The sequence below is a fragment of the Kogia breviceps genome, chromosome 18 (genome assembly GCF_026419965.1).
Source record: "Kogia breviceps isolate mKogBre1 chromosome 18, mKogBre1 haplotype 1, whole genome shotgun sequence".
NCBI classification, from domain to species: Eukaryota; Metazoa; Chordata; class Mammalia; order Artiodactyla; family Physeteridae; genus Kogia; species Kogia breviceps.
Window position 1 is genome coordinate 29744346 of NC_081327.1, and position 22668 is coordinate 29767013.

Consider the following 22668-nt stretch of genomic DNA (forward strand, 5'->3'; position numbering starts at 1 on the left):
CGTGCAGCAACGAAGACCCAACGCTGCCAAAAATAAATAAATAAATAAATAATTTTAAAAAAATGTTTAGTTCAATCCAATTCATATAAATTAAACACACACACACAAAACCACATTACATATTTTACATATATTATACTTATCCTTACATACTAAGGGGAGTGGAAATGGGTATCACAAAAAAAGAAGGAAATAAAGTTAGCAAGAAGGGCTTCACTCAAACAATGATAATAATTGGCTAAGAGTTTTTTAATCAAAAATAAATAAAGTTCCTGTATAAACAGAAAATGGATTCAAAATTTACAAGTACCTCAAGTAGTGCTTTATGGTTGAAAATCATTTTCTCTGCCTGCCATTCCATCACTACCTATGGACCACTTTCTATGGTTGAGATGTTGGGGGTACAGAATAATGTAGAACCTCAAGGAACTTATGAACTGCAAATATTTATTCAGCACCTATTAAATGCTAAGTTCTGCTGAAGGTATGTTACATACATTGTAATTAATTCTCACAACTTGATAGCAATTATCATCCCCTTTTCAAAGAAAAGGAACCTAAGGCTAACAGAAGTCAAGAATTTTACCCAAAGACACAGCCAGGAAGTAGCAGAGCTGGAATTCATACTCACGTCCCTTTGTCTACAAAGCCCAAGTTCTTTCCATGGAATCACATTGTGAGCAATCTGGTATTGGGGTAAAGTGGGGATGGAGATAGAAAACACGTACTCCTGTTCTGATAGTATCTCAGTGTAGTTATTATAAATGTTGTATATAGACTATGAGCTCCTTGAGGGCACACACCTGTTCTCACTCATCCACACAGTGGCAGCCCTCAGTACAGCGCCTGACTTCACATTCTTGTCAAATGAAAAAAGTAGTAACACTAAGAATAGAAGAGCATATTGTTGGCTGAGCTCTCTGGTTAATAGCTTTCCAAATAGGGCAGATTTTTTTGTATTCTCCTTTTATACACAGACGAGGCAGTTGCATAGACCACCACAGGTATTGACACTTAATTGTTTTCACATGATACAGTAAGCCATGCACCAGCATGTGCCAAAGAAAATGCTTGCCCACTGTCTAGAGTTGGAGATTATCTGGGTTCTTCTACTTAAGTAAAAGGGTTTGAATCCAGTTACTATATCCAGCTTCTGAATCACCACCATCATCACCATCATGCCACTACCATTATTACCATCACTACTGCCATGACCATCAAGCATATTCTGTGGCCAAACCCAGAGCTAAGCATTTTACAAGCCTCATCTCATTTAATAACCTTATTTAATTAACGCCATTATTTATCCTATTTTACAGACAAAGGAAGATTCAGAGAAGTTAAGTTTCTTGTCCAAGATCACATAGGTAGTAAGCAATAGAAACGTATATGCGTCAGGATAAGCTAGAATATGCTTCGATAACAAATGTCTCCCAAATCTCAGTGGCTTAATTTTTGCAAAGTTTGTGACAGGTCTGAGAATCTTAAGACCAACAATCCTCCATGCAGTGACTCAGAGATCCAGCAGCTCCACCATGTCCACCTGAGGTGGGCATATTTGCAGACTCAAGGGAAGAGAATGATGGGCATCTCATACAGAGACTTCTCATTTCCTCAGCCTGGAAGTGACTCCCATTACTTATTATTCTGTGGCCCAGATTAATAACATGGTACCGTCTAATGGCAAGGAGGCTTGGAAGTGTTGTCTCCAGTATACCAAGAAGGAAAGGAGAAGTATATAGGTGAATGCTAGAAATATCTACCACAAATAGGGACTCCAAAGGCCTCTTGGTGCCTGGAGAGACCCGCATTCACCATGAATGTTAGATTTGACCTCTTTTTTTTTTTTTTGTGGTGCGTGGACCTCTCACTGCTGTGGCCTCTCCTGTTGCAGAGCACAGGCTCCAGATGTGCAGGCTCAGCGGCCGTGGCTCACAGGCCCAGCCGCTCCGCAGCACGTGGGATCCTCCTGGACCAGGGCATGAACCCACGTCCCCTGCATCGGCAGGCAGACTCTCAACCACTGCACCACCAGGGAAGCCCAGATTTGACATCTTGAACACTTCCACGGGAGCTGGGGAGGATTATCATGTGCTGTGCCTAGACCCTGTGCTCAGACCCATACAAGACCACTTGCATGCATTATCATCTAGCCCTCACAATAACATCACAAGATAGGTACTATTGTCCCCATTTTCCAGATGAGGAAACTGAGGATCAGAGAGGCAAGGTGACTTTCCTAAGCAAAGCTGAGATCCAAAGCAATGATTTTCTACCTCCAAAACCAAACTCCAGCAAGATCACAAAATAATCACATTCACTCATTTGTTGCTTTACAAAATGCTTTCGAGTATGTTCTGGATTTTGTATTCATGACCGTCCTATAAGGTTGGTAGGAGCACCCCCATTTCACAGGTGAGGACGCTGGAGCTCAGCAATGTTAAGTACATCATCCAAGAGTTCCAGGACAGGGAGAATGAAAGGTAGGCACCCCTCAACCTTATCATGGCAGCCCAATCACTGGGGGGGCGAGAAGGCAAGAGACATTCCAAACCTTACAGAGTTCATGCTCTTAAACACTTATAAAAGCTTTAAGATCTAGACAAAATCCAGACCTAAGTGCAAAGGTTCCTGGAGTTGGGATTTTATTGCCAGATGTAAATCCATCTTCTCTAAGACCTGCTCCAGGTCCCTTGTGCCGCACTTGAAATATTTCATGTGTGCTGAATGGATTTGTTGGCTCCCTGTTGCCTTCGTAAATTATGAATTCCAAATTTCTTGGGGCCTGGATCCAGCAAAGGTAGTTCCAGTTGCCCGCCTCCAAGCCCTGAATGGAGGACAGCTTTGCTTCACTCCTGAGGATTGCCCTGATTTACTCTTTGATCCACCATTTTGGATTGGGGAGGGTGCTGCTGCTTGGTTCCTAACAGGTGACCCCTCAAGCCTCAGTGCCCAAGTTTGAACCATCACCCCATCATTCCGAGACCACAGATGATTGGTCCAGCCATAATAATATTAGACCAGAAATGGACCAATCAGATTCTCTCTCTCAGGAATATGACACTTATTAAAAGGGACATAGCTACTGGAGGCCGAGACTGCTTGACGGCAGCCTTCTGGAGAGAAAGTCTTTGAGCCTCTTGCTGAGACCTCTGAATATGTTTCCCTGAAGTGGGATTTCTAACTCATCCTTTCATCCACTGCTCATTTACCTTTTTGTTCTTAACCGAGCCAGGCTCCTCCCTCTGTTGCAGCAACCTAAAGAATCTTGACAAATACCTGTGTTAAGCACCCACCCTCAAGACAGAGGTACATCATCTTCAGCCTTCGCACTGTTCACAACCTACTCTTCTGCATTTCTCCCCCAAACTCAGCAACTTTAGTCACTTTCTTTTGGAGCCCCTACAGAATGGTACCGCTTGGAGGGTGGGATAGGCAAGAAGCTTGACAGTGTGTACTGGGCAAGGGTTAGAGCTCTAGAAGATGCTGCATCTCATCAGCTTTGTCATTTATGACACTGCTAGATCCCAGAGCAGCTCATCAGAGACACAGTGGGACCCAACACCCTTTTCAGTCTGCCCCCATCACCTTCTCTGGCCCCATCCCGTCCACGCCTTCCCATATACCCTATTATGATCCCCAATATCTCACTTCATGGCTCTGCCTATGTTGATTTCCTCGCTTACCTGGAATGCCCCCTCCTCCTTCTCTGACCAAAAACCCAGCTTGCCTGTCACAGCCAGATCACTTCCTGATCTTCTGCACAAGCTGTAAGGCACAATTAGTTAAGATTAGTCACTCCCATTGCCTTTTATGCTTATTCTCCCTCATTACACTTAACGTGTTATGGTATTATTATCTGATTTATTTCATGTCTGTGCCCCCATTGGACTAGTTGTTATTTAAATATGTCTTCCTTCATAGGATTAACGCCACCCTATTATGTGTCTATGTAGATAGAGGACTTCTAGCTTCCTTCCTTCCTTCCTTCCTTCCTTCCTTCCTTCCTTCCTTCCTTTCTTTCTTTCTTTCTTTCTTTCTTTCTTTCTTTCTTTCTTTCTTTCTTTCTTTCTTTCTTTCTTTCTTTCTTTCTTTCTCTTTCTCCATCCATCCTAAAACAAGAGATGCAACCTCATGGAGGAAAAGTCTGCAAAGGTCCAGTTCTTAAATGCTTAAGTAGAATGTATCATAAATGCTGCCCTGTAAGTGTGCCTAGCTCTGCACATAACTAAAGGGGAAAGTGTACAGAGTGGGGTGAGAGAGAGTAGAAGATGGGGAGCCGTGTAAAAGGAAGGCTAGCAAAGCATAAAGAAGGTCAATCTCAGTATATTCTCCTTGTGCTGTTAGCCAGCTTCTGTGTGACATAAGTCCTTTTAGAACATGGTCCTCCATCAGGAGAGCTCATTCAAATGACCCATGGACATTAAGAGAAAAGGTTTCCCTGGTGGTGCAGAGGTTGAGAATCTGCCTGCTAATGCAGGGGACACGGGTTCGAGCCCTGGTCCGGGAGGATCCCATATGCGGTGGAGCGGCTGGACCCGTGAGCCACAACTACTGGGCCTGCGTGCCTAGAGCCCGTGCTCCGCAACAAGAGAAGCCACCGCAATGAGAAGCCCGCGCACCGCAATGAAGAGCGGCCCCCGCTCACCACAACTAGAGAAAGCCCGTGCCCAGCAATGAAGACCCGACGCAGCCAAAAATAATAAATAAATAAATTTATTAAAAAAATAAAAAATACTGATCTCTGTACTGAGGAATAATATTCACGTGTCCAAAAGAGGAATACCTATGTGTATGTTGGAAAGAGGTACAAGTAGGTGGTCAAGTGAATAGAAGGATACTCATTGTGTATAAAGTAGCAAACATTTCTGAGTGGTCACAATGTACCAGGGACGGCTCTTTGTGCTGTATCTAATAATTTATTAAATCATCAGAAGAAACTGTGGTAAGCTTGTTATTCTCATTTTCTTGATGGGGAAATTGAAAAACAGGAATTAAGAAACTTATTCAAGATAATCATGGCTGGAAAGTGTTGGAGCCACAATATAGGCAGTCTGTATATCATGCAATACATATAGGCTGCCTACATCCAGACCTCCAGCCCCCATGCTATAACTGTCATTAATTGTGTGTGTGTGTGTGTGTGTGTGTGTGTGTGTGTGAGAGAGAGAGAGAGAGAGAGAGAGAGAGAGATGGAGAGAGACAGTCAGAGACAGAGAGACAGACAGAGATTGAGAGATTATATATAGTTTATACTTATATGGCTTATATTAACATAGAAAATTTCTGGAAGGCAGCCAAGAAACTGTTAGGCGTCTGTGCCTCTGGAGAGTGGGGATGAAATAATCAGATGACTTACTTGTCTCTCTGCAACCCCACTACACTCTCTCTCAGGAATTCATTCAGCTGTAAGTAATAGAAAACCCAATTAACAGAGACTTAAACAAAACCAGTTTATTTGTCTGACATAACCAGAAGTCCAGAGGTAGTGTTTTACTGGCTCCCTGATAACAGGGCTACTTTTGTGCAATTATCTTGACCTTACACTCTTGGTAATTCTCCTTCCTTGCTTTATTATTTCCTCTACAGCATTTATCTTCGTCTAGCATCTCTATATTTTACCTGTGTACCTTGGTTATTGTCTGTCTCCTGCACCAGAATGTCAGCTCTATGAGGATGGGAAGTGGTTTCTTCACAGCTGTACCCCAGCACCCTAGAATCCTACCTGGTACAGAGTTAGTGCTCAATAAACATTTGTTGAACCAGTGAATGAATGAATGTTGCTGCTTCAGTCATCACATCCATGTTCAAGACCGAAAAGAGAGTGCAAGTGCCACCATTGCTTCTGTCCTCTTTTATCATGAAAACGAGTGCTTTCCCAGAATCCTCCACACAGACTTCCTCTACGTCCCGTTGCCCGGAATTGGTTCACACAGCATGCTCCTCTTCCCCACCCAAAGATGCTAGAATCCAGGAGTAGGTGGTTACAACTTCACATGGCCACCCGAGCCAACATCAGGACGTGCTTAGCCTGGAAGAAGCACGGAGTGGGTATCAATTAGGCCATCAATCACATCTCCCACAGGTGGTCTGGCTTTTTACCACATGAATATTCTGCTCTAACTTTATATATTCCTTCCTCAATTTTTTTTCTTTTTTAATTTTTTAACTTTAAAAAATTTTTATTTTATATTGGAGCATAGTTAATAATGTTGTGTTAGTTCCAGGTGTGCGGCGAAGTGATTCAGTTATACATATACATGTATCTATTCTTTTTCAAATTCTTTTCCCATTTAGGTTATTACAGAATATTGAGCAGAGTTCCCTGTGCTCTACAGTAGGTCTTTGTTGGTTTATCTGTTTTAAATACAGTAATGGGTACATGTCAGCAACATGGATGGACCTGGAGATTATCATATACTAAGTGAAGTAGGTGTGGCAGAGAAAGACAAATATGATATATCGCTTATATGCAGAATCTAAAAAAAATGATACAAACGAATTTATTTACAAAACAGAAACAGACTTAGAGAACGAATTTATGGTTACGGCGAGGGGGAGAGTGGGGGGAGAGATAGATTAGGAGTTTGAGATTGACATGTACACACTGCTATACTTTACATTCTTCTTGAATACAGATGTCCAGGCCACACTTGCGGCTTACTCAAATTCTCAGAGGGCGAGGCTGAACATGTGTGCTTTTTAAAGATGCTCAAAAGATTTCGATGCACCATCCATGATAAAAAGAACTTTCCAGAGAGTCTGTGCTTATAGGTAGCAGAGGAGTTTTTAAGTCCTGGAAAGGGAAGTGTGACCTGAGTCCCAGAGAGATGTGAGCCCAAGGGACCTTTGTAGATCATGGAACTCAGGCTCTCCATTTTGCAGCTGAGTGGCTTCCAGAGGGACAGAGAATTGTCTAAAGCCTCCCAGACAATCCGTGGCAGGGCCAGGTCTAGATTCCAGCATTGTCTCTCAAACCAGTGCTTTGCTCCCATAAACCCTTGGCCACCTTTTTCTCCATCTTCAAGTGTTTACAGCCAGGGGCAGGATCCTCCCGTTACTCACATTTAACTTTTACAGAGAAACAACCAAGTATCAACTTTCCCTTTCTCCGTTAACTGCATAATCTACAGTAATAAATTAGTCCCCAAGCGAAAAGATGCCCTTAATACCCACACTGCTTTTTCATATCCCCGTGGTGTTTATAATGTAAAAGGAGTTTTAGTGGTTAATATCCACTCTCAGGCTTCCCCTTTGTATATGTATAAATTTATATTTCATAATTATAGTTGCAGGTTTCCCCTCTGCTCCGCCCCTGCCCTTGAGCTAGAGAGTGACACAGGAAATGGTTTATGTTCTCCGGTCTACACTGACAGTCTAATCCCGCTTGTGTATTTCATGCTGTCTCCGTCAAGTCCATTTTCTCTAGGCTACTGTGCCGGATGTCTCCATCTCCACAGACTCAAAGCAGCATGTGCCTGCAGCAGATATAGGCAGCCCCTCTCTGAAGGACTACAGCTTTGGGACAGAGGGTTTCAGAAATGCAGGTGAGGAGACCCAAGGTCCTGTTGGTGGATTTATTACTGTTGATTAAATGCCTCATACTCGGCACCGTGCCTGTGTGATTGCTATGAACAGTGCAAACTTTCTCTTCTGAGCTCTCTGTTACAATAGACGTGAACAATCAGAAAGGAGAAGCATGTGTGGCTTTAAAACTGCCAGGGGAAATCTGATATAGCAAAACCCAAATGAAAGAGCAAGGTACCGCCTTCCCAGAGATGGGAAGAGCTGCCAGGCTACCTCCCAAAGCCTGTATAGAAATCCAAGGTCAGACTTCATGCTTTCTTGCAAAAGGTGCTAGAACCCCTGAGAGGAACAAGCATCAATTCAGAGACCCGTTGGTTCCCGGGTTTTCTCAAATGCTAATTGGTTATGTGACCTGAACCAGAGGCTTAATCCCTCTGAACCCCAGTTGCTCATCTATGAAAAGAGGATAAGAAAACCTCCCCTATTTAACCTCCAGAGTGACTGGGAGAACGGAAGAAAGCAACTTATGAACCCGTGATACAGGTAATATGGGTAATGTAATACCCATGTAATATGGGTAGATTTGAAGCAACTGAGTCATGGGTGCCCTAAAATTCCAGCTCTGTATGTATTGCTCCCTCCCCTATGCCCATCAGCCAATATTTATAAGAGATGTATTTTCCTAGCCATTTAGACATTATATATGGCCCTAGTTTTCAGTCAAAGGCAAATGTAAAAAATATCTGCTGAGAATCCAAGGTGCTGGTGTCAACAGGACCAAAATATCTATTTAGCTGCTCCATTTTTTTTTTCATTTCTATGCAGATATTTGGTATTACATAGACTTAAAAACATAGGGAAAGCCAACCACCTGCTATAAAAAAAGAACATAGCATAAGTTCAGATCATCTGTTTATTAGGTGAGGCGGTTATTTCTAGAAACTGCATCATCTCAACAATTAAGCATTTAATTGGAAATGTTATTTTCCCCAGACTTTAAAGCCAACAGCTTCAGTTCAAGCCCCAGATTTTCAGAACTAGCTCTACTGCACTGGGCAAGTTAAGCTCTCTTAGGCTCAAACTTCTGTAAAACAAAACAAATGATATCTAATTTCAGGTATACATTATAGCTCAACTGTAAACCGCACGGGGACAGAGATTTTCATTGTCTCGCTGCACTAAATCCGCAGCCCCTAAGTCAGTGCTCTTAAATAACAAGCGCTCAATGAATGCTTGGTGAAGGAATGAAGGAAGGGTAACATAAAAAGTGCTTAACCTCATGCCTAGAGTCTTGTGAGCATTCAGTAAACATTAAGCCGCTTTCCCAAATTATTATGGTGCTAGATAAGTGATTTCAGGATGATGCTCGAATATTTAACTCATTCAAATGCAGCGTGCATGAGGGCAGGAACCTGTTTCGTTTAGTGTTGAATCCTCACCTCCTTGAACCATGCCCAGCATTCAGTAGACACTCAGTAAATATCCGTTGAATGAATGATATGCGCTGTTCTTCCCAGACAGGCCACATGCTACTTGAAGAGAAGGATCAGCACCAGGATTTTCTTATATTCTCACCCGGACTCTGCGTGCACAAAAGATATTCAAGCATTCATAGCATGGGAGGACTGCAGACTATCAAGGGGCTCAAGATTGCTTAGAACCACCACCAGCTGTCAATTACACGTAAGTGTCATGGGGGCGATACAATAGTTTTGACTCCAAGTAACAGAAACCTCTTCTATTACCCCTGAAACTCTTCCTGCAGACAGAATTTCGAGAGAAAATTGCAGGAGAAAATACTCACTGAGAAATTCCACAACCTCTGTCACTATGAAAAATGTCATGGAAAAGGATTTTTCTTATAAAACAGCAACTTACGAAAGCAATCAGTGCCGGAAAGCTCAAAGATAGATGAAGAAAACAAGAGGAACAGATCCAACAGCTCTGGTTTTATGAATAGACGATTCCCCCACCCCCCCGCCACTCATTTGTAAGATTCTCAGGAGATCTTTTTTTTTTACAGCGGGTTATGAATCATCTTCATGATATCTTTAAATGGATGATCAATACTATATTTTCCCATAAAATGTTTGGTTTGAAATCCGATTTTAAGTGCATTAGAGTTTTTGTACACCGAATGGGTGAATGCCATAATAAATTGTCATCAAATATGAAAGAAATATAGCAGAGATTAATTGCCATATTTATTTATGAGTCTATAAAATACCTTGTGACGGTCCTGGCACATTTTTGGGATACCAATTTGAACCTTCAGAAAAGTTAAAAGCATTAAAAGAGACTGCAAGGAGATTTATTATCAGAATGTTTTTAATTGCAGACCCAAGCAGACATGCAGGTATTAGAATGGCTATGTCCTTAATGGGCATGTCTCATGTGTTTCTCTTTTTTTCCCCCCCTTTAGAAATGATATACTTCCCATATTTTTATTGATTTGTGAAGATTTGTCATAAATTACTCTGGCCAGCACGTGACATCACAAATGGTCCCAGCTTCCCTAAAGTAGTGGGCCCCAGGTGGCACAAAAAAAGAGAAGGCTCCTGGCCAGTTCTAATGCTCAGCTTTAAAAGTAGGAGAAACCACAGTGAAGGAGAATACCACAGAATGCAGCTAATCAGACAAAATGTATACGGCTTGAAGCTGCTCATATTTTAATTGAAGCCTTAAAGTCTACGACTGTGAAATCCTTTGGGAAGAAGAATGACAAAATAGCATCTTTAAAAATTGCCTGTTAGCAACGGTCCAGTTAGATTGCTGTATGCAAAAACGCACAGTCCCTGGCTAGAGTCAGAGCCAGCACCAAATCAGCTCGCTTTCCCACTTGTCTAAGCCATGACTCTGTCCCCTAAGTGTACACTCAAGACCGCTCCTAGGCCCTGTCGCAAAGGGGAAAAAAGACATGGCATCTTATCCTAGCAAGTCCTTATGTGTGGCTTCTTTCAGGTCTTTATTTTTTACATGCATTTTTTCCCCAAAGACTTTGGCTTCAAAAGCTGTTCCCTGGCCTTCAAATCCATACATCTGTCATTAACTTTCCATTTTAATTCCTTGAGATGCCTTGAGCTTATCATTAGAAAGATATCACCATCCAGAAGATAAAAATAATCAAGAATTTCTATACATAAAACCTGCTTTGTAAGTGAGAAGTGAATGCACCAACCCCCTCCCCCAGTCTACTGATGCAAAAACAAAGATTAAAATATGTATATAAATATATATATAAATATATATAATTTGGTTAGTGACTATATATATATACAGTCATATATATGTATATCTTTCTGAAAACAGTCACTAACCAAATTCCATTAATTGTTTTATAAACTGTCATAGATATATAGACATAATCTTGGCTGAATTTTTTAGAGGTTTTTTTGTTGTTGCTGGTTTTGTGTTTTGTTGTTTTTTTAGTTTTTTAATAAAATATTCTTATCCAACACAGCTGGGTCTGTTTGCTGTTTTCTATTTTAATTAATGACCATCATCAAATTTCTAAAACTCCCAAAGTATTACAGAAGCTCTTTTATAATACAAGTTGATATAAAAGCATATAGCAGAGACCCTGAACTAGTGTGCTTACTGCAGCATCTCTTTAGATATTTTCTCTGCTAAATTACACTGTGTTACCGCAGGGCACGACATCTCCAGCTGTATCTGGCTTTATGTATGTCTGAAATCAGGTCTTGTGGAAAGACCCAAAGTGGGGTGGTCTGAATTCTGGTTCCTCCTCTCTCATCTATTGGGTTATGTAATCTTAGATTTGCTTCCCACCTCTCCAGATTCCTTATCATGAACCTTAAGTAAGGTAAAGCAGGGGTGTTTAGGATCGCTCCCAAGCATGCTACAAATGCAAAAGAATAGCAAATAGCAAAAGCTATGATTTTTTAACTCTAAGCTCAGGTTTGTACCTGGCTCACTGACACACCAGGATCGCTGCATTGTCTCGTTTTTCACTTTATCCAGAAGTTCATTCTTTCTTTCTATTTGCCACCTTCTTGACAAGAAACATCAACACCCTCATCTGGGAATTATTGCCTTTTTACTTTCCCCTCCTGATGCCAGAGCTGCTGCTGACAATATGTATGCAGGCAAGGGGCTCACTGTGTTTCACAATCAGATTCATGCACACTACTTCCGTCAAAACAATTAGTGTTCATTTCGGTTTTACTCGGGGAGACCTGCGGTGACTGATCAGTATAAATTATAGATGCCTCTGTCCAAATGCACTTGTTCATTCATGCATAGATTTGAGGAAATTTCATTCTTCCCAGTTCAAAAACAGTCACTAGAAATCTCATACTTAAAAAATATAATGTAGCACGTTTTCATCAGTGTTATTTTATCCATATACTTACACATTCCATCTATGATTTGAGGCATTTGAAGTTGATTAGGGAGCATTCTGGAGTTATCACCCCCTCCACGTAAAATGTGCTGTCTTTCTAAATCATTAGGAAATGACGGCTATTTAACTCAAAATAGTGCAATGTGCTTCTCTGTGTGTGTGGTACCTGCACTCAGGTTTACTGTCAAGACACATCCTTTACTCTGCCTGCTCAGGACCTTCAGTGCATTTCAAGCAAAGCAACATGAACTTCAAATAAACGATGTGGATTAGTGCTCTCCCTCCTCCAAATAGGCCTTTGACTGTTGACTTTGTTTTAATGAGCAGCTAGAGGAACTATCAGGGCATGTGGCATATAATACAGCAAAAGAATCTGTATCATCTGTATAAAACACTTTAGGTGTAATGACTCCCTTAAATATAACTGGGAGGGTCTGTATTTCAGAGGCTTATTTACTTGCTTCTGTAAAATTCAATGCGTACACATAGACAATTGGGCATTTTTCCCAAAACTAAATGAGTCGGCGCTGAATAAAGCAATGAAAAGCCAGCACGGTGGAGAAGCTCAGAGCACTTTGGCTGCAGAGGTGAGTGCCTGCCGACAGTCAGGAGGACGAGAGCAAATTCCACAGCAGCTTTTCTGAAGCACTTTCCAGGAAGGACTTCTTTTCACCTGAGGTTTCTGCCAGACAGAGGTTGCTACTGGTTGAACCTGATGGTTTGGTTTTGTAATGTGGGCCCCAAAATAATGGGAAAAAGGCACACTTCATAGGACCCCTTTTTAGGGAACATAGACCCCTTTTGAAGGTGGTGACAATCAAATGTCAGCGGCACCAGGCAGGTTTGCTTTGGGTGCAGCCTCTCCCCAGGAAAGAAATGTTAAATCAAGGTCTCCCATGCCTGCAAATTGCAGCCTTCCTCCCCAAGACATCCTGATACCTTAAAGCAACTTTGGACACAATAGAAAGATACCTTAACAGAAAATCTGCTCTTTTGTTTGTTGTCTTTTCTGCAGATGAAGAAAAATGCTGAAGCATCTTCAGAGCCTCACCTCCCAATTCACTTCACCACTGTTCTTCCTCCTCTTTTCTTTCTCTTTTGAAAAATCTTGTTGCTTTTCTCGAATCCTAGAGAGCAAAGACAAGAGGTAGGCCTGGAGGCCCTGCACACAGCATTGATACCGCAGAGGTCTTATAAATCAGCCGAAAATCAATACATTCTATATGGTAGTTTCTCCTTTGCAATCAGATTGCCAGGGGACAGAACTAATGCTTTTCCTTCACCACCCTCCCCATTTTTCTGTCATAAAAAAAAAAAAAAAAAAGAAAATCTGCTTAGGAACGAATGGGCAATCAAAGTTGCTGAGTAAGTATTTCAACTACCTAATTTTATTACTTTACAATTGACATACCTTCCCTCTGGAAATGTTTGCAATTAATTAATTAGCAGTAATCTTCCCCAAGGGACTAATTTAATGAATTCTCTCCAATTCTTACGTTTAAAAAATAGCTTAGATGTATCCAAGCTGCAAACGTGTAGATGGCTCCAAAGTGCATTTTGAAAAATCGAGGGATCTTATCTATTACGGTGAATTTTTATCACTAAATCAATCTGGCGATAACTATAATTCTTTTTCTAACTAGGAGTTTCCCGGGTTGAACGCAAGGTTTCTCCAAGGTAACGACACTGTAGCAGCAGCCAGGAAACCTCGCTGGGTTTGTTCGTATTTAGAACGGAGCTTGTCCTCATGTTAATAATCTCTTAGGCGGAGGAGTCTTCGGTTTGCGCTTATCCAAGCTCGGTGCGCGTTCTGCAGAATATGTAAAGAAAAAAGAAGCCTATGTCCTTCTAAAGACGTCGCTGGCTTCCGGGCCTACCAGTCTCCTCTGAAAGGTGCCGGAGGAAAGCTCGCGGCCAGGGATTCCGGGCCAGGGCCCCAAACCTTGTCCGTCCCTGGGCTTCCTCCTTGCCTCGCCAGAAACCAGGGCAGAGATCCGGGTTGTTCCTAACCTCTGCGCCACACGTTCTTGCGTTTCAACTAGAAAATAAAGCCGGGCCCTTGAACCAACCCCGCCGCCCCGATTCCTTCAGGGAGGTGCAGAGAGGGCCTGGGGGAACATTTTTGTAAACTGTAAAGCGAGGTGACCCCGTGAGTGAAAGGCGAGGCATTCGATCCCGGTAGCATCCCCCGAAACGCCACCCACCATCACCACCAGGCCGGCAGCCCCTTTACGCCCCCAGACGTCGCAGGTCAGAGGCCCTCAGCGGGGAGGCTCTGGGCCTGGGGATTGAGCCCTTGGGCTCAATCTAAGGTGCTTGCAGGATCTAAGGTGCTTGCAAACTGGCGGCCGCTTGCCCGGGAGCCAGGCCTGCAGGACGCGGCCCCCTCCCAGGCACCAACGAGCTCATCCGCCCATCGGTGCCCTTTTGAGAGCCCCTAGGATGGAGGGGGTGGTCAGACCGCTAGGCCCAGTCAGGCGTCCCAGCGGAGCGCAGGGAATGGGCCGCCCTCCCCGCGCGCTGAACCGCGGCTCGCCAGCGCCACCCCCAGCGGAGCGCGGCGGCTGCAGCTCGGCCCCAGCGCCTTCCGGCGGCTCCCCGCTCCCCCGTGGACACAGCTCGCCGTGCGCACGAAGCAGCCAAGTCTCGGCTTCGGAGGAGACGTCCAGGAGTTTCAGCCCGTGGCCTGCAGATGCCGGGGTCAGACTTGGCGCCTTTCCTGGCGGAGTCCGAAGGGGGGGGGATCTGAACCTTGACCTCGAGGGGGCGCTATTCGGCCTATTGGAGGGCCTGAAAGCCGCAGAGAAGCCCCGGGGTCAAGGCCCTGGCAAAGCCCCGGGCATGGAGAACCTGCATCGAGCTAGAGTCCTGGGAGACTGGGGCGGGGAGCCAGGTCCCCGAGGACAAAGACGGCCGGAACAGTGGGATCCACTGACGCTGCCCAGCGCTGCCCCAACGAGCTCGGGGCCTGTGGCGCGAACAAACTTTCCTGCAGTGGAGGGGCGAGTGAGGGGGGGCCGGGCTGGAGGCTTCTCCCCCGAGCTTCTGCTCTCCTCCACCTGCCAGCTTTCAACCTCCGCCCAGCCTTCGCCCACCCCTGTTTCCTCCCCTCCCCCCGCGCCTCTATTCACTTAGACTCCTCATCTCTCTCCTCTCCCCACCTCCTTCTCCCTCTAGCCTTTCTCCCCCACTTTTCTCCTGTAGTTTCTCCTGTCTCTTCTTTTGTATTCTCTCCTCCCTCGCTGCCCGGTGCTTCTCTCCTCCTCCGGGCCGCAGGGGAGGAGGTAAGCGCGCTGCGCCCGGGGCCTGCGCGGCACAGTGGGAGGCGTTTCTGCTACTTCTCCCGGGTAATTTGGTGAGATTGTACGTGCGCGCGCGCGTGAGTTTAAGACGAAAACGGTAGGATCCTGCGCCAGACAGAGAGGGTCAGGGTCTTTGACTTGACTCACCAGCTGCACAAACCTCCCGGAACAAGTGTGAGTGTGGTGAGTGCGCGCGCGCGCACGGGCTGGCTGCGCTTGGCAGGCTTGGTGGCCCGGGGCCCCAGGGCTCGGGGGCCCGCCTGGCAGCCCGGGATTACCGTGACGTCACATTGAGCCTCTGGCCACCTTGGACTGGGGCACCTCGGGAGCTGCACGGCCCCGCGCCGCGCCTCACCTTGCCTCGCCACCGAGCGCTTTTGGAAACCCGCATCCTCTCCCTTCCCCTGCCCATCCATGGGCCCTTCTGTCTTCCGGACCACGCGGGCCGGAGGGGAGCCTTCTGGAGCGCAGGGCTCGGCAGCCGGGCTGCCTTCGGCTCTGCCTCCAGTCGCGCCAAGCGGGCGGAGGACCCGGCTCTGGGCACCGGCAACCGTGTAAGGAACCGAGGCCGCGGACGGCTGGAGGCGCAGAACCGCGGGGCAGAGGCGGGAACTCGCAAGAGAAGAGGGAGGTGGGTCACGGACAGCCACCATGTCCTTCCCGCACTTTGGACACCCTTATGGCAGCGCTTCCCAGGTAAGAGCCGCCCCCTTGGGGGATGGGGGCAGGCTGGAAGGAGGGAGCGCCCAGTGCAGGAGCCTGCTCCTAAACGCCCCCCTCTCCCACGAGTCCCCGGGGAAGTCAGAGAGAGCAGGTACCTGGGTAATGTACCACCGACCCCTCTGACAGCCCCAATAATCCCTGGCTGAGAACGTTCAACTCCCCCAGTGTAAGCTGGAAAATTGTGGGACCCGAAACTTGGGCACTCTGCCCACGAGCTCCGTGAGGTGGGTGGGATCTCGGGAATCTTACGGAGAGGCCTCCTTATTGTACAGATATCCGAGGTGGCCACGAGAGTCTCAGACGTCCAGTCCAGAGCCCTGTCCATCTCACTGTTTTTCTGGGCTTGTTCGTTTGTTATCCTCTGTTCTTTTCCTCCCCTTTCCATGGGCAGGGCCAAGCGCTCTGCTTCTGGTTCCTTCGATTTTTCCAGACCTGGGTGGGTACTGTACAGTGACAGGGTTTCCTGGGGAAATTCTGGAGAGCCCACCCCTGTTCAGTTTCTCTGCAGAGCGCCAGAGGACTAGTCCCACTTGACCTCTGCCCCGCTTTGTGATCTAGGATAAGCCTCCTACTCTCTCTAGCCCTCATTCCCTATCTATAAAATGGGAGCAGGAGCGAAACGTGGTCTCTAAGACTACCTTCAAGTTCGGCCTTTGTAGGATCCTGTGACTCCGGAGAGGGAGGGCTCGCGAGGGAACTGGCCGAGGCTGGCTTCTGTAATTTGGGTTTTAGAACCTTCCCATGACCGGGAGCCCCTGGAACTCTGCAGCTTTAGCAAAGGTTTAGGAGTATTTATAAAGGCAGTTTGGATAAATTTCGCCTACGGATAATTCCTGTCCCCAGCCCTCAGCCGAACGCTCAGCACAAGCACAAGGTGCCATTTAGTTTATATTGAATGAAGGAATGATCTGGCAGTCCCGCCGCTGGCTCCCGCCGGCCCAAGGCGCCGGCCTCTGACCTCCGGTGCCCCCTCTCTCGCCCCCGTAGTTTCTGGTGTCTGCAAGTTCCAACGCCACCTGCTGCGAATCCGCCCCGCGCTCGGTCCCAGATGTGGCCTCAGGCTCCACCCCGGCGGCCGCGCTCTGCTTCGCACCCTACGACAGTCGGCTGCTGGGCAGTGCGAGGCCCGAGCTGGGCGCGGCCTTGGGCATCTATGGAGCTCCCTACTCGGCCGCTGCAGCTGCCCAGAGCTACGCAGGCTACCTGCCCTACAGCCCGGAGCCGCCCACGCTGTACGGGGCGCTGGTGAGTAGCTGGGGTGGAGCCTGGGTCTGTGCGTCAAAACCTACCCTCCTGGGGGCAGGAGCGGCAGGGGCGAAAGCCGGTGTGTGATATCTCCATCTAGGAAGGACGCACAACTCCGAGGAAAGGAAAAGGTTAGGACTGTATATAAAGAAAAAAAATCTTTACAGTTTACAGGAGTCCATCCTGTTTAGAAAGCATCTGTACCTCTATTAATTGCGTGAGGTAAACAAGTCGTCACTAGGCTCAGGGTACACATGAGGAAACTTAGGTGCAGAGGGGCTTGAATAACCTTACCCAAAGTCGCAGAGATAGAAAGGGTCAGGGAATGGCTCTGGAATGGGAGTAAAGAAAGTCCCGCAGCTGGTGGGAGGGGGGAGGGGCGGGGGGAGACAAGTAGTAACAGTAATCTTAACAGCTAATATATAACTACTGCTTATTCTGCACCAGGAACTCTGTCAAGCATTCTTCTTCAATAACCTCTAGGCATTATTGTTATCCCATCTTACCAAGGGGAAACTGAGGCATAGAGGGGTTCAACAACTGTGCCCAAGATCACACAGCCAATGCGAGTGGTGGTATTGCAATTGGAACCAGACTTGAGTCCAGAGTTCACACCCTTAGCAATTCCCCACCCCTCTTCCTCCCCAGATGTAGTTCTGAATTCTTCCTTCCTCCCTCACCAGAATCCACAGTATGAATTTAAGGAGGCTGCAGGGAACTTTACACCCAGCCTGGCGCAACCAGCAGCCTATTATCCCTATGAGCAGAGCCTGGGGCAGTACCAGTATGACCGGTAAGGCGTGGGGCTTTGGTGGCTGGCATCGCAAGTCCTTTCCCCCCTCCCTGGCCAAGGTAGGACCAAACCACAGAGCACGGGGCGGGGGGGGGGGGAGGTGCTGTGTGCTAGGATGGGGACAGAACCTCACTTCCAGGATGTAAACAGTCTCCTGACTGCAGCCCCAGGTTCCTCACCCCAGAACTGTGAGCCAGGTTCTCCCCCAGGTACGGATCGGTGGAGTTGGGTGGCGCTGGGCGCAGGAAGAACGCCACCCGGGAGACCACCAGCACGCTGAAGGCCTGGCTCAACGAGCACCGCAAGAACCCCTACCCCACCAAGGGCGAGAAGATCATGCTGGCCATCATCACCAAGATGACCCTCACCCAGGTGTCCACCTGGTTCGCCAACGCGCGCCGGCGCCTCAAGAAGGAGAACAAGATGACGTGGGCGCCCAAGAACAAAGGCGGGGAGGAGAGGAAGGAGGAGGGTGGAGCAGAGGAATTGCTGGGCTGCCTAAATGGTGACACCAAAGGTACCGAATGTTCACTGCCCCAACCCGCGTGGGTTTCCAGCCATCAAGCAGTTTAATTGGATTTTCACAACCACCCCGTGGGCTAGCTTTTATGAAGGCACCCCCTTGCTTACCCTTGCACGTGCAACCCCTGCATGCCTCAGGGCCTTTGCCTGTGCGGTTCCCTCCACCTGGAATTCCCTACAGAGCCGGCTTCTTCTCGACTTGAAAGTGCCACCTCCGAAAAGCCTTCCCTGGCCACCCACGCCAGCTAGCTTCCCAAGTTATTCTCAATCACGTCAGCCTACTTTATGTGCCATACTTACCCCCTCAGGGATGTCAACTCCCCTAGAAAGTGTCTTATCCACTGCTGTATTCTCTAAGTTCCTGATACCTAAATGCCTAAATGATGTCTGGAGCATAGTTGGTACTCAGTAAATATTGTCTCAATTAAATAATACACACCAGCCACCTGTGGGTGTTGGAATTGGGTAAAAACTTTCCCTTGCTTTTTTAAGGCTGAGGAACTGAGGTCTTAGGCAGCGAAAAGTGGACATTTCCTTGGGGTATCGGAGGGGAGGAGTCTTCCGAAGGGTGGGGGCAGGTCTAGGGGCGGGAATCCTTTTCCTGCCGCGCGCCGCAGCCCGGGGGCAAATGTAGGAGGCGGTGTGGCCATCCTGGTGAATTACACTGAGAATGCCGGGAGTGCAGAGCACGTTTGCTAAAAGCTTCTCAGGGATGGGCACTCCCGGGGATTTCCCCGTGGGGCCTGGGGCTCTTCTCACTCGCTTCTGATTTCCCGCAGACGTTTCTGCTAGCCAGGAGGCTCGGGGGCTGAGTGACCTGGAAGACCTGGAGGAAGAAGAGGAAGAGGAGGCGGATGAAGAGGAGGCAGTGGCCACAGCTACGGACAGGCTGGCTGAGCTCCATCAAGACACTCAGTCGCTGCCGGCGGCACACTGTGCCGCAACTCGAGAGGGCCGGCTGGAGCGCAGGGAGTGCAGTCTGGCGGCGCCCCGCTTCTCGTTCACTGAGCCCCCCAGGTCGGGAGAAACCGACTTCCTGCGGGCCGAGCCAGGAGGCCCCACTTTGACCATGCACTACCCCCGCAGCGAGAAACCGCGCATCTGGTCTCTGGCGCACACTGCGGCAGCCAGCGGCGTCGAAGGTGCACCCCCAAACCTGCCCAGGCCACGAAGTCCTGAGTGCCATCTGATTCCCGGACAGCCTCCAGGCCCCGGCGCGCGACCCGCGGTCCCCAGAGACTCCGCGTGCGAAGAGTCTTCCCGAGTAGCCAAAGCCTTTGGGAACCCCTCGTTTGCGCAACAGGGCCTGCCTCTGGACTGTGCGCCGTGCCCGCGGCGGAGGGCGCCGGCAGTGCAGTGCCAGTACCAGTCGGGAGCAGAAGGTAGTGGGCCCCCAAAGGCGCTGGGAGTGTCTGTCCAAAAGACACCTTGCCCCGACACACACATCCATCCACCCACCCCCCGGGTAGCCAGCCACTGCACACTCTCTCTGCCTCTCCAGCATGCCCAGGTTCAGAACTAGCGCAAGATTGTCTCACAGCATTCCTTGAAACAGACGCTTAGAGATAAAAGTTCTAGTTACCGAATCTTAAAACCAAATAATAGTACTAAGCTCAGAATGAGCCAGTAACTTGCCTAGAAAACCCTTAGAAAGTCATTGAAGAGACGGACAGCTAATATCTCTCCAACGTTCAGCCCAGTGTGCCAGGTGGGCACCACCATGACCCTCTCCGGCACAGGCACCCTTGTCCCCTGCCCGCCCTTCAGAGGAAGCCAGCTGGCTCCTGCTGTGCCCGTACCAAGACTTTGCTAGGGCTAGGCAGGTACCAGGGCTTTCCCGGAAGTCTGAGGGGAGGGGCCAGATACCTACAGTCGGTTCAAGGCCAGTGCTGAAGTTCAGCTTGCAGCCCTCTGGGCCCCCCACTAAATCCCTTGGGGCGTCGCTCAGGTGGGTGCTGTCCCTGGAAAGCCCTGCGCCCCCCACCAAGAGCTCACCCCCCAGCAGGGCAGGACTGCCAATCAGTGTCTCCTGCCCCTGGCTGGTTCTCTGGCTGTGTTTGGTGGAAGGGAATTTCACCCCACAAAGGGACATTCCCGAAGCATTTGGCAGCCTCCAGCAATTACTGTCAGATTCTGCTCTTTGAAGTAATTTCTCTCAGGATTAGCTACTGGCTTAGAAAATTGGGTTACACTGTTATTTGAATTTACACATAACGGGGTCCAAATGCTACCTCTGGCAAGCAGATTGCCTCTAGACCTTTGATTCCCTTTGGATGAGACACCACTGACCTCAGATTTCCTAGGAATCACCACCAAGTGGCCCTCGGGTTTTAATCAACCTTTCCTCTCTCAGCAGGTTAGCGCAATGGCTGCGATTTGCAGAAGAATCTTGGAAATAAGCCCTACTTTTTGGAACTCACCTCCACACTAAGAAGCTGAGAGACCTCCCCAGGGTCTGGGGCTCTCACTTTGCCTAAGAGACAGACACACACAAACCCTCCTACCAGCCCTCCTCGCACGCAGAGCTGGGAGTGGCTGGCAGACGTGCATTTTGTCAGATCCCACGGAGGAGGTGGCAGGGCACCTTGGGGGAAGGTCAAGTGGGAAGGCTTGGCGAGTCTGCACCGTGCATGGACTCAGTATCCAAGTCTCCCTCTCCCCTCTGGGTTCAGGCAGGGTCTGAAGCCACTCCCTCTCCTTCTCACTCCCATCACCCTCACTTTGTAACTTCAATGCTGACCTGGCCCCTCAGGACCACGTGGGTCTTCTCCCCCTCCCCACTCCTTGTGTCCTTAAAAATAATCCAACCGAACCCAAGCTGTGTGGCCTCTTTGCGCCAGGGGAGCCTGATAAGGTCGGGGTGGAGGGGAGGATGAAATGTGGTTCTGGGGACAGGATGCAGATTTCAGTCCCTTTCAGAGCTGGGAGAGAAACTGACAAGGGAATGGTCAAGGCCACGGCGCCTGCGGCTTAGTCCACCGAATTGCGGCCCCAGCCAACTCGCAGAGCCGGCAGGCGCCCGGACGATTCCTGGGAGATGAGGAGAGGGGCGGCAACTGGGGGCAGGGAAGGGGCGGCGTGGAGCCGTCAGGATATTTGTGTGGAAGCTGCATTTGTTTCCGGGTTCGTACTTGTGTTTTAAGTTTGCTGGGAGGAGGGGCGATGGGGATCCTCTTGTCCGTCCCTGGGCGCACCGCTGGGACCCCCGCGCTCCTCCCCTCTGCCCCAGCGGCCAAGTGTGACAGCTTGCCGGGTCGATGAGAGGCGAGAGGGGGCATTCTTTCCATTTAATCTAGTGCCAGCAAACACTTCCGGTACAGGCCAACCAATGGGAGCTGACGGGCGAAGAAGGGGGCTTTGTCCCCCTGGCTAGCAGCGTCTGGAGTAGGGCTGGGGAGTGCGGGGGCGGAGATGAGGGATTTAAAGATGCCGCTGCCAGCCCTGAGTTCGTGTCCTCGGCGCAGTGGCTTCGGCTTTAGCCAGCGAGTGCGTTCGCCGCTGCACACAAGGAGAGACGAAGGCGAACCCGGGACAGCGCCCTAGTGGGGAGGTCCGGGCAGCTGATGCGGACGGGAAGGCAGGAGGGAGGGCAGCTGGGGTGTGCGCCTAGGGGCTGGATCCTCGGGGAGCTGTGTCTCCACTCCTGGGCTCCAGCCCGGCCGAGGTGGCTGAGTGACAGCCTTGCAGACCAGCGCCCTGCCAGCTGACGGGCCGCTGAAGTCTGGGACGGGAAGGATCCGCATCCATGGAAGGAGATTTTAAGAACCTTGAAGGCTGCAGAGAGGAAAAGAGGGGGTTAAAATAAACTGAAGGGAACAGGCCACCTCCCCCACACAGACACCCTGCCTTCTTTTCTGTAGAATAGTCAGAGATAATGAATCACAAAAGCACAAACCAGGGCTTCCCTGGTGGCGCAGTGGTTGAGAGTCCGCCTGCCAATGCAGGGGACGCGGGTTCGTGCCCCGGTACGGGAAGATCCCACATGCTGCGGAGCGGCTGGGCCCGTGAGCCACAACTACTGAGCCTGCGCGTCCGGAGCCTGTGCTCCGCAACGGGAGAGGCCACAACAGTGAGAGGCCGGCGTACCGAAAAAAAAAAAAAAAAGCACAAACCCCTTCCTCAGATGAGGAAACTGAGTCCAGGTGGGAGGGCAGGGACTGGCTCAAGGTCACAGAGTAGCGGTGGTGAAGAGG

General features: G+C 48.7%; 1 protein-coding gene across 2 annotated transcripts; it reads left to right on the forward strand.

Moving 5' to 3' along the window:
* The first annotated feature begins 14502 nt into the window (after positions 1-14502).
* IRX6 (iroquois homeobox 6) lies at positions 14503-21287 on the forward strand. Of its 2 annotated transcripts, none has more exons than XM_059044783.2 (6): positions 14503-15888; positions 16903-17160; positions 17844-17953; positions 18163-18470; positions 19255-19857; positions 20829-21287. In XM_059044783.2, the coding sequence occupies exons 1-6, from the start codon at positions 15844-15846 to the stop codon at positions 20834-20836; spliced, it is 1332 nt and encodes a 443-aa protein (XP_058900766.1). In that variant the 5' UTR covers positions 14503-15843; the 3' UTR covers positions 20837-21287. The 2 variants fall into 2 exon arrangements, with proteins under 2 accessions (XP_058900766.1, XP_066876517.1); XM_067020416.1 differs by having other exon boundaries at positions 15469-15888; positions 20832-21287.
* The last annotated feature ends 1381 nt before the right edge of the window (positions 21288-22668 follow it).

What these genes read in the sequence shown, in the direction of transcription:
- IRX6 (XM_059044783.2), top strand. Translation starts at nt 15,844, where the DNA reads ATGTCCTTCCCGCACTTTGGACACCCTTATGGCAGCGCTTCCCAG. An exon ending in CTTATGGCAGCGCTTCCCAG is followed by an intron (nt 15,889 to 16,902) that starts GTAAGAGCCGCC and finishes TCGCCCCCGTAG; the next exon opens with TTTCTGGTGTCTGCAAGTTC. An exon ending in CCTAAATGGTGACACCAAAG is followed by an intron (nt 18,471 to 19,254) that starts GTACCGAATGTT and finishes GATTTCCCGCAG; the next exon opens with ACGTTTCTGCTAGCCAGGAG.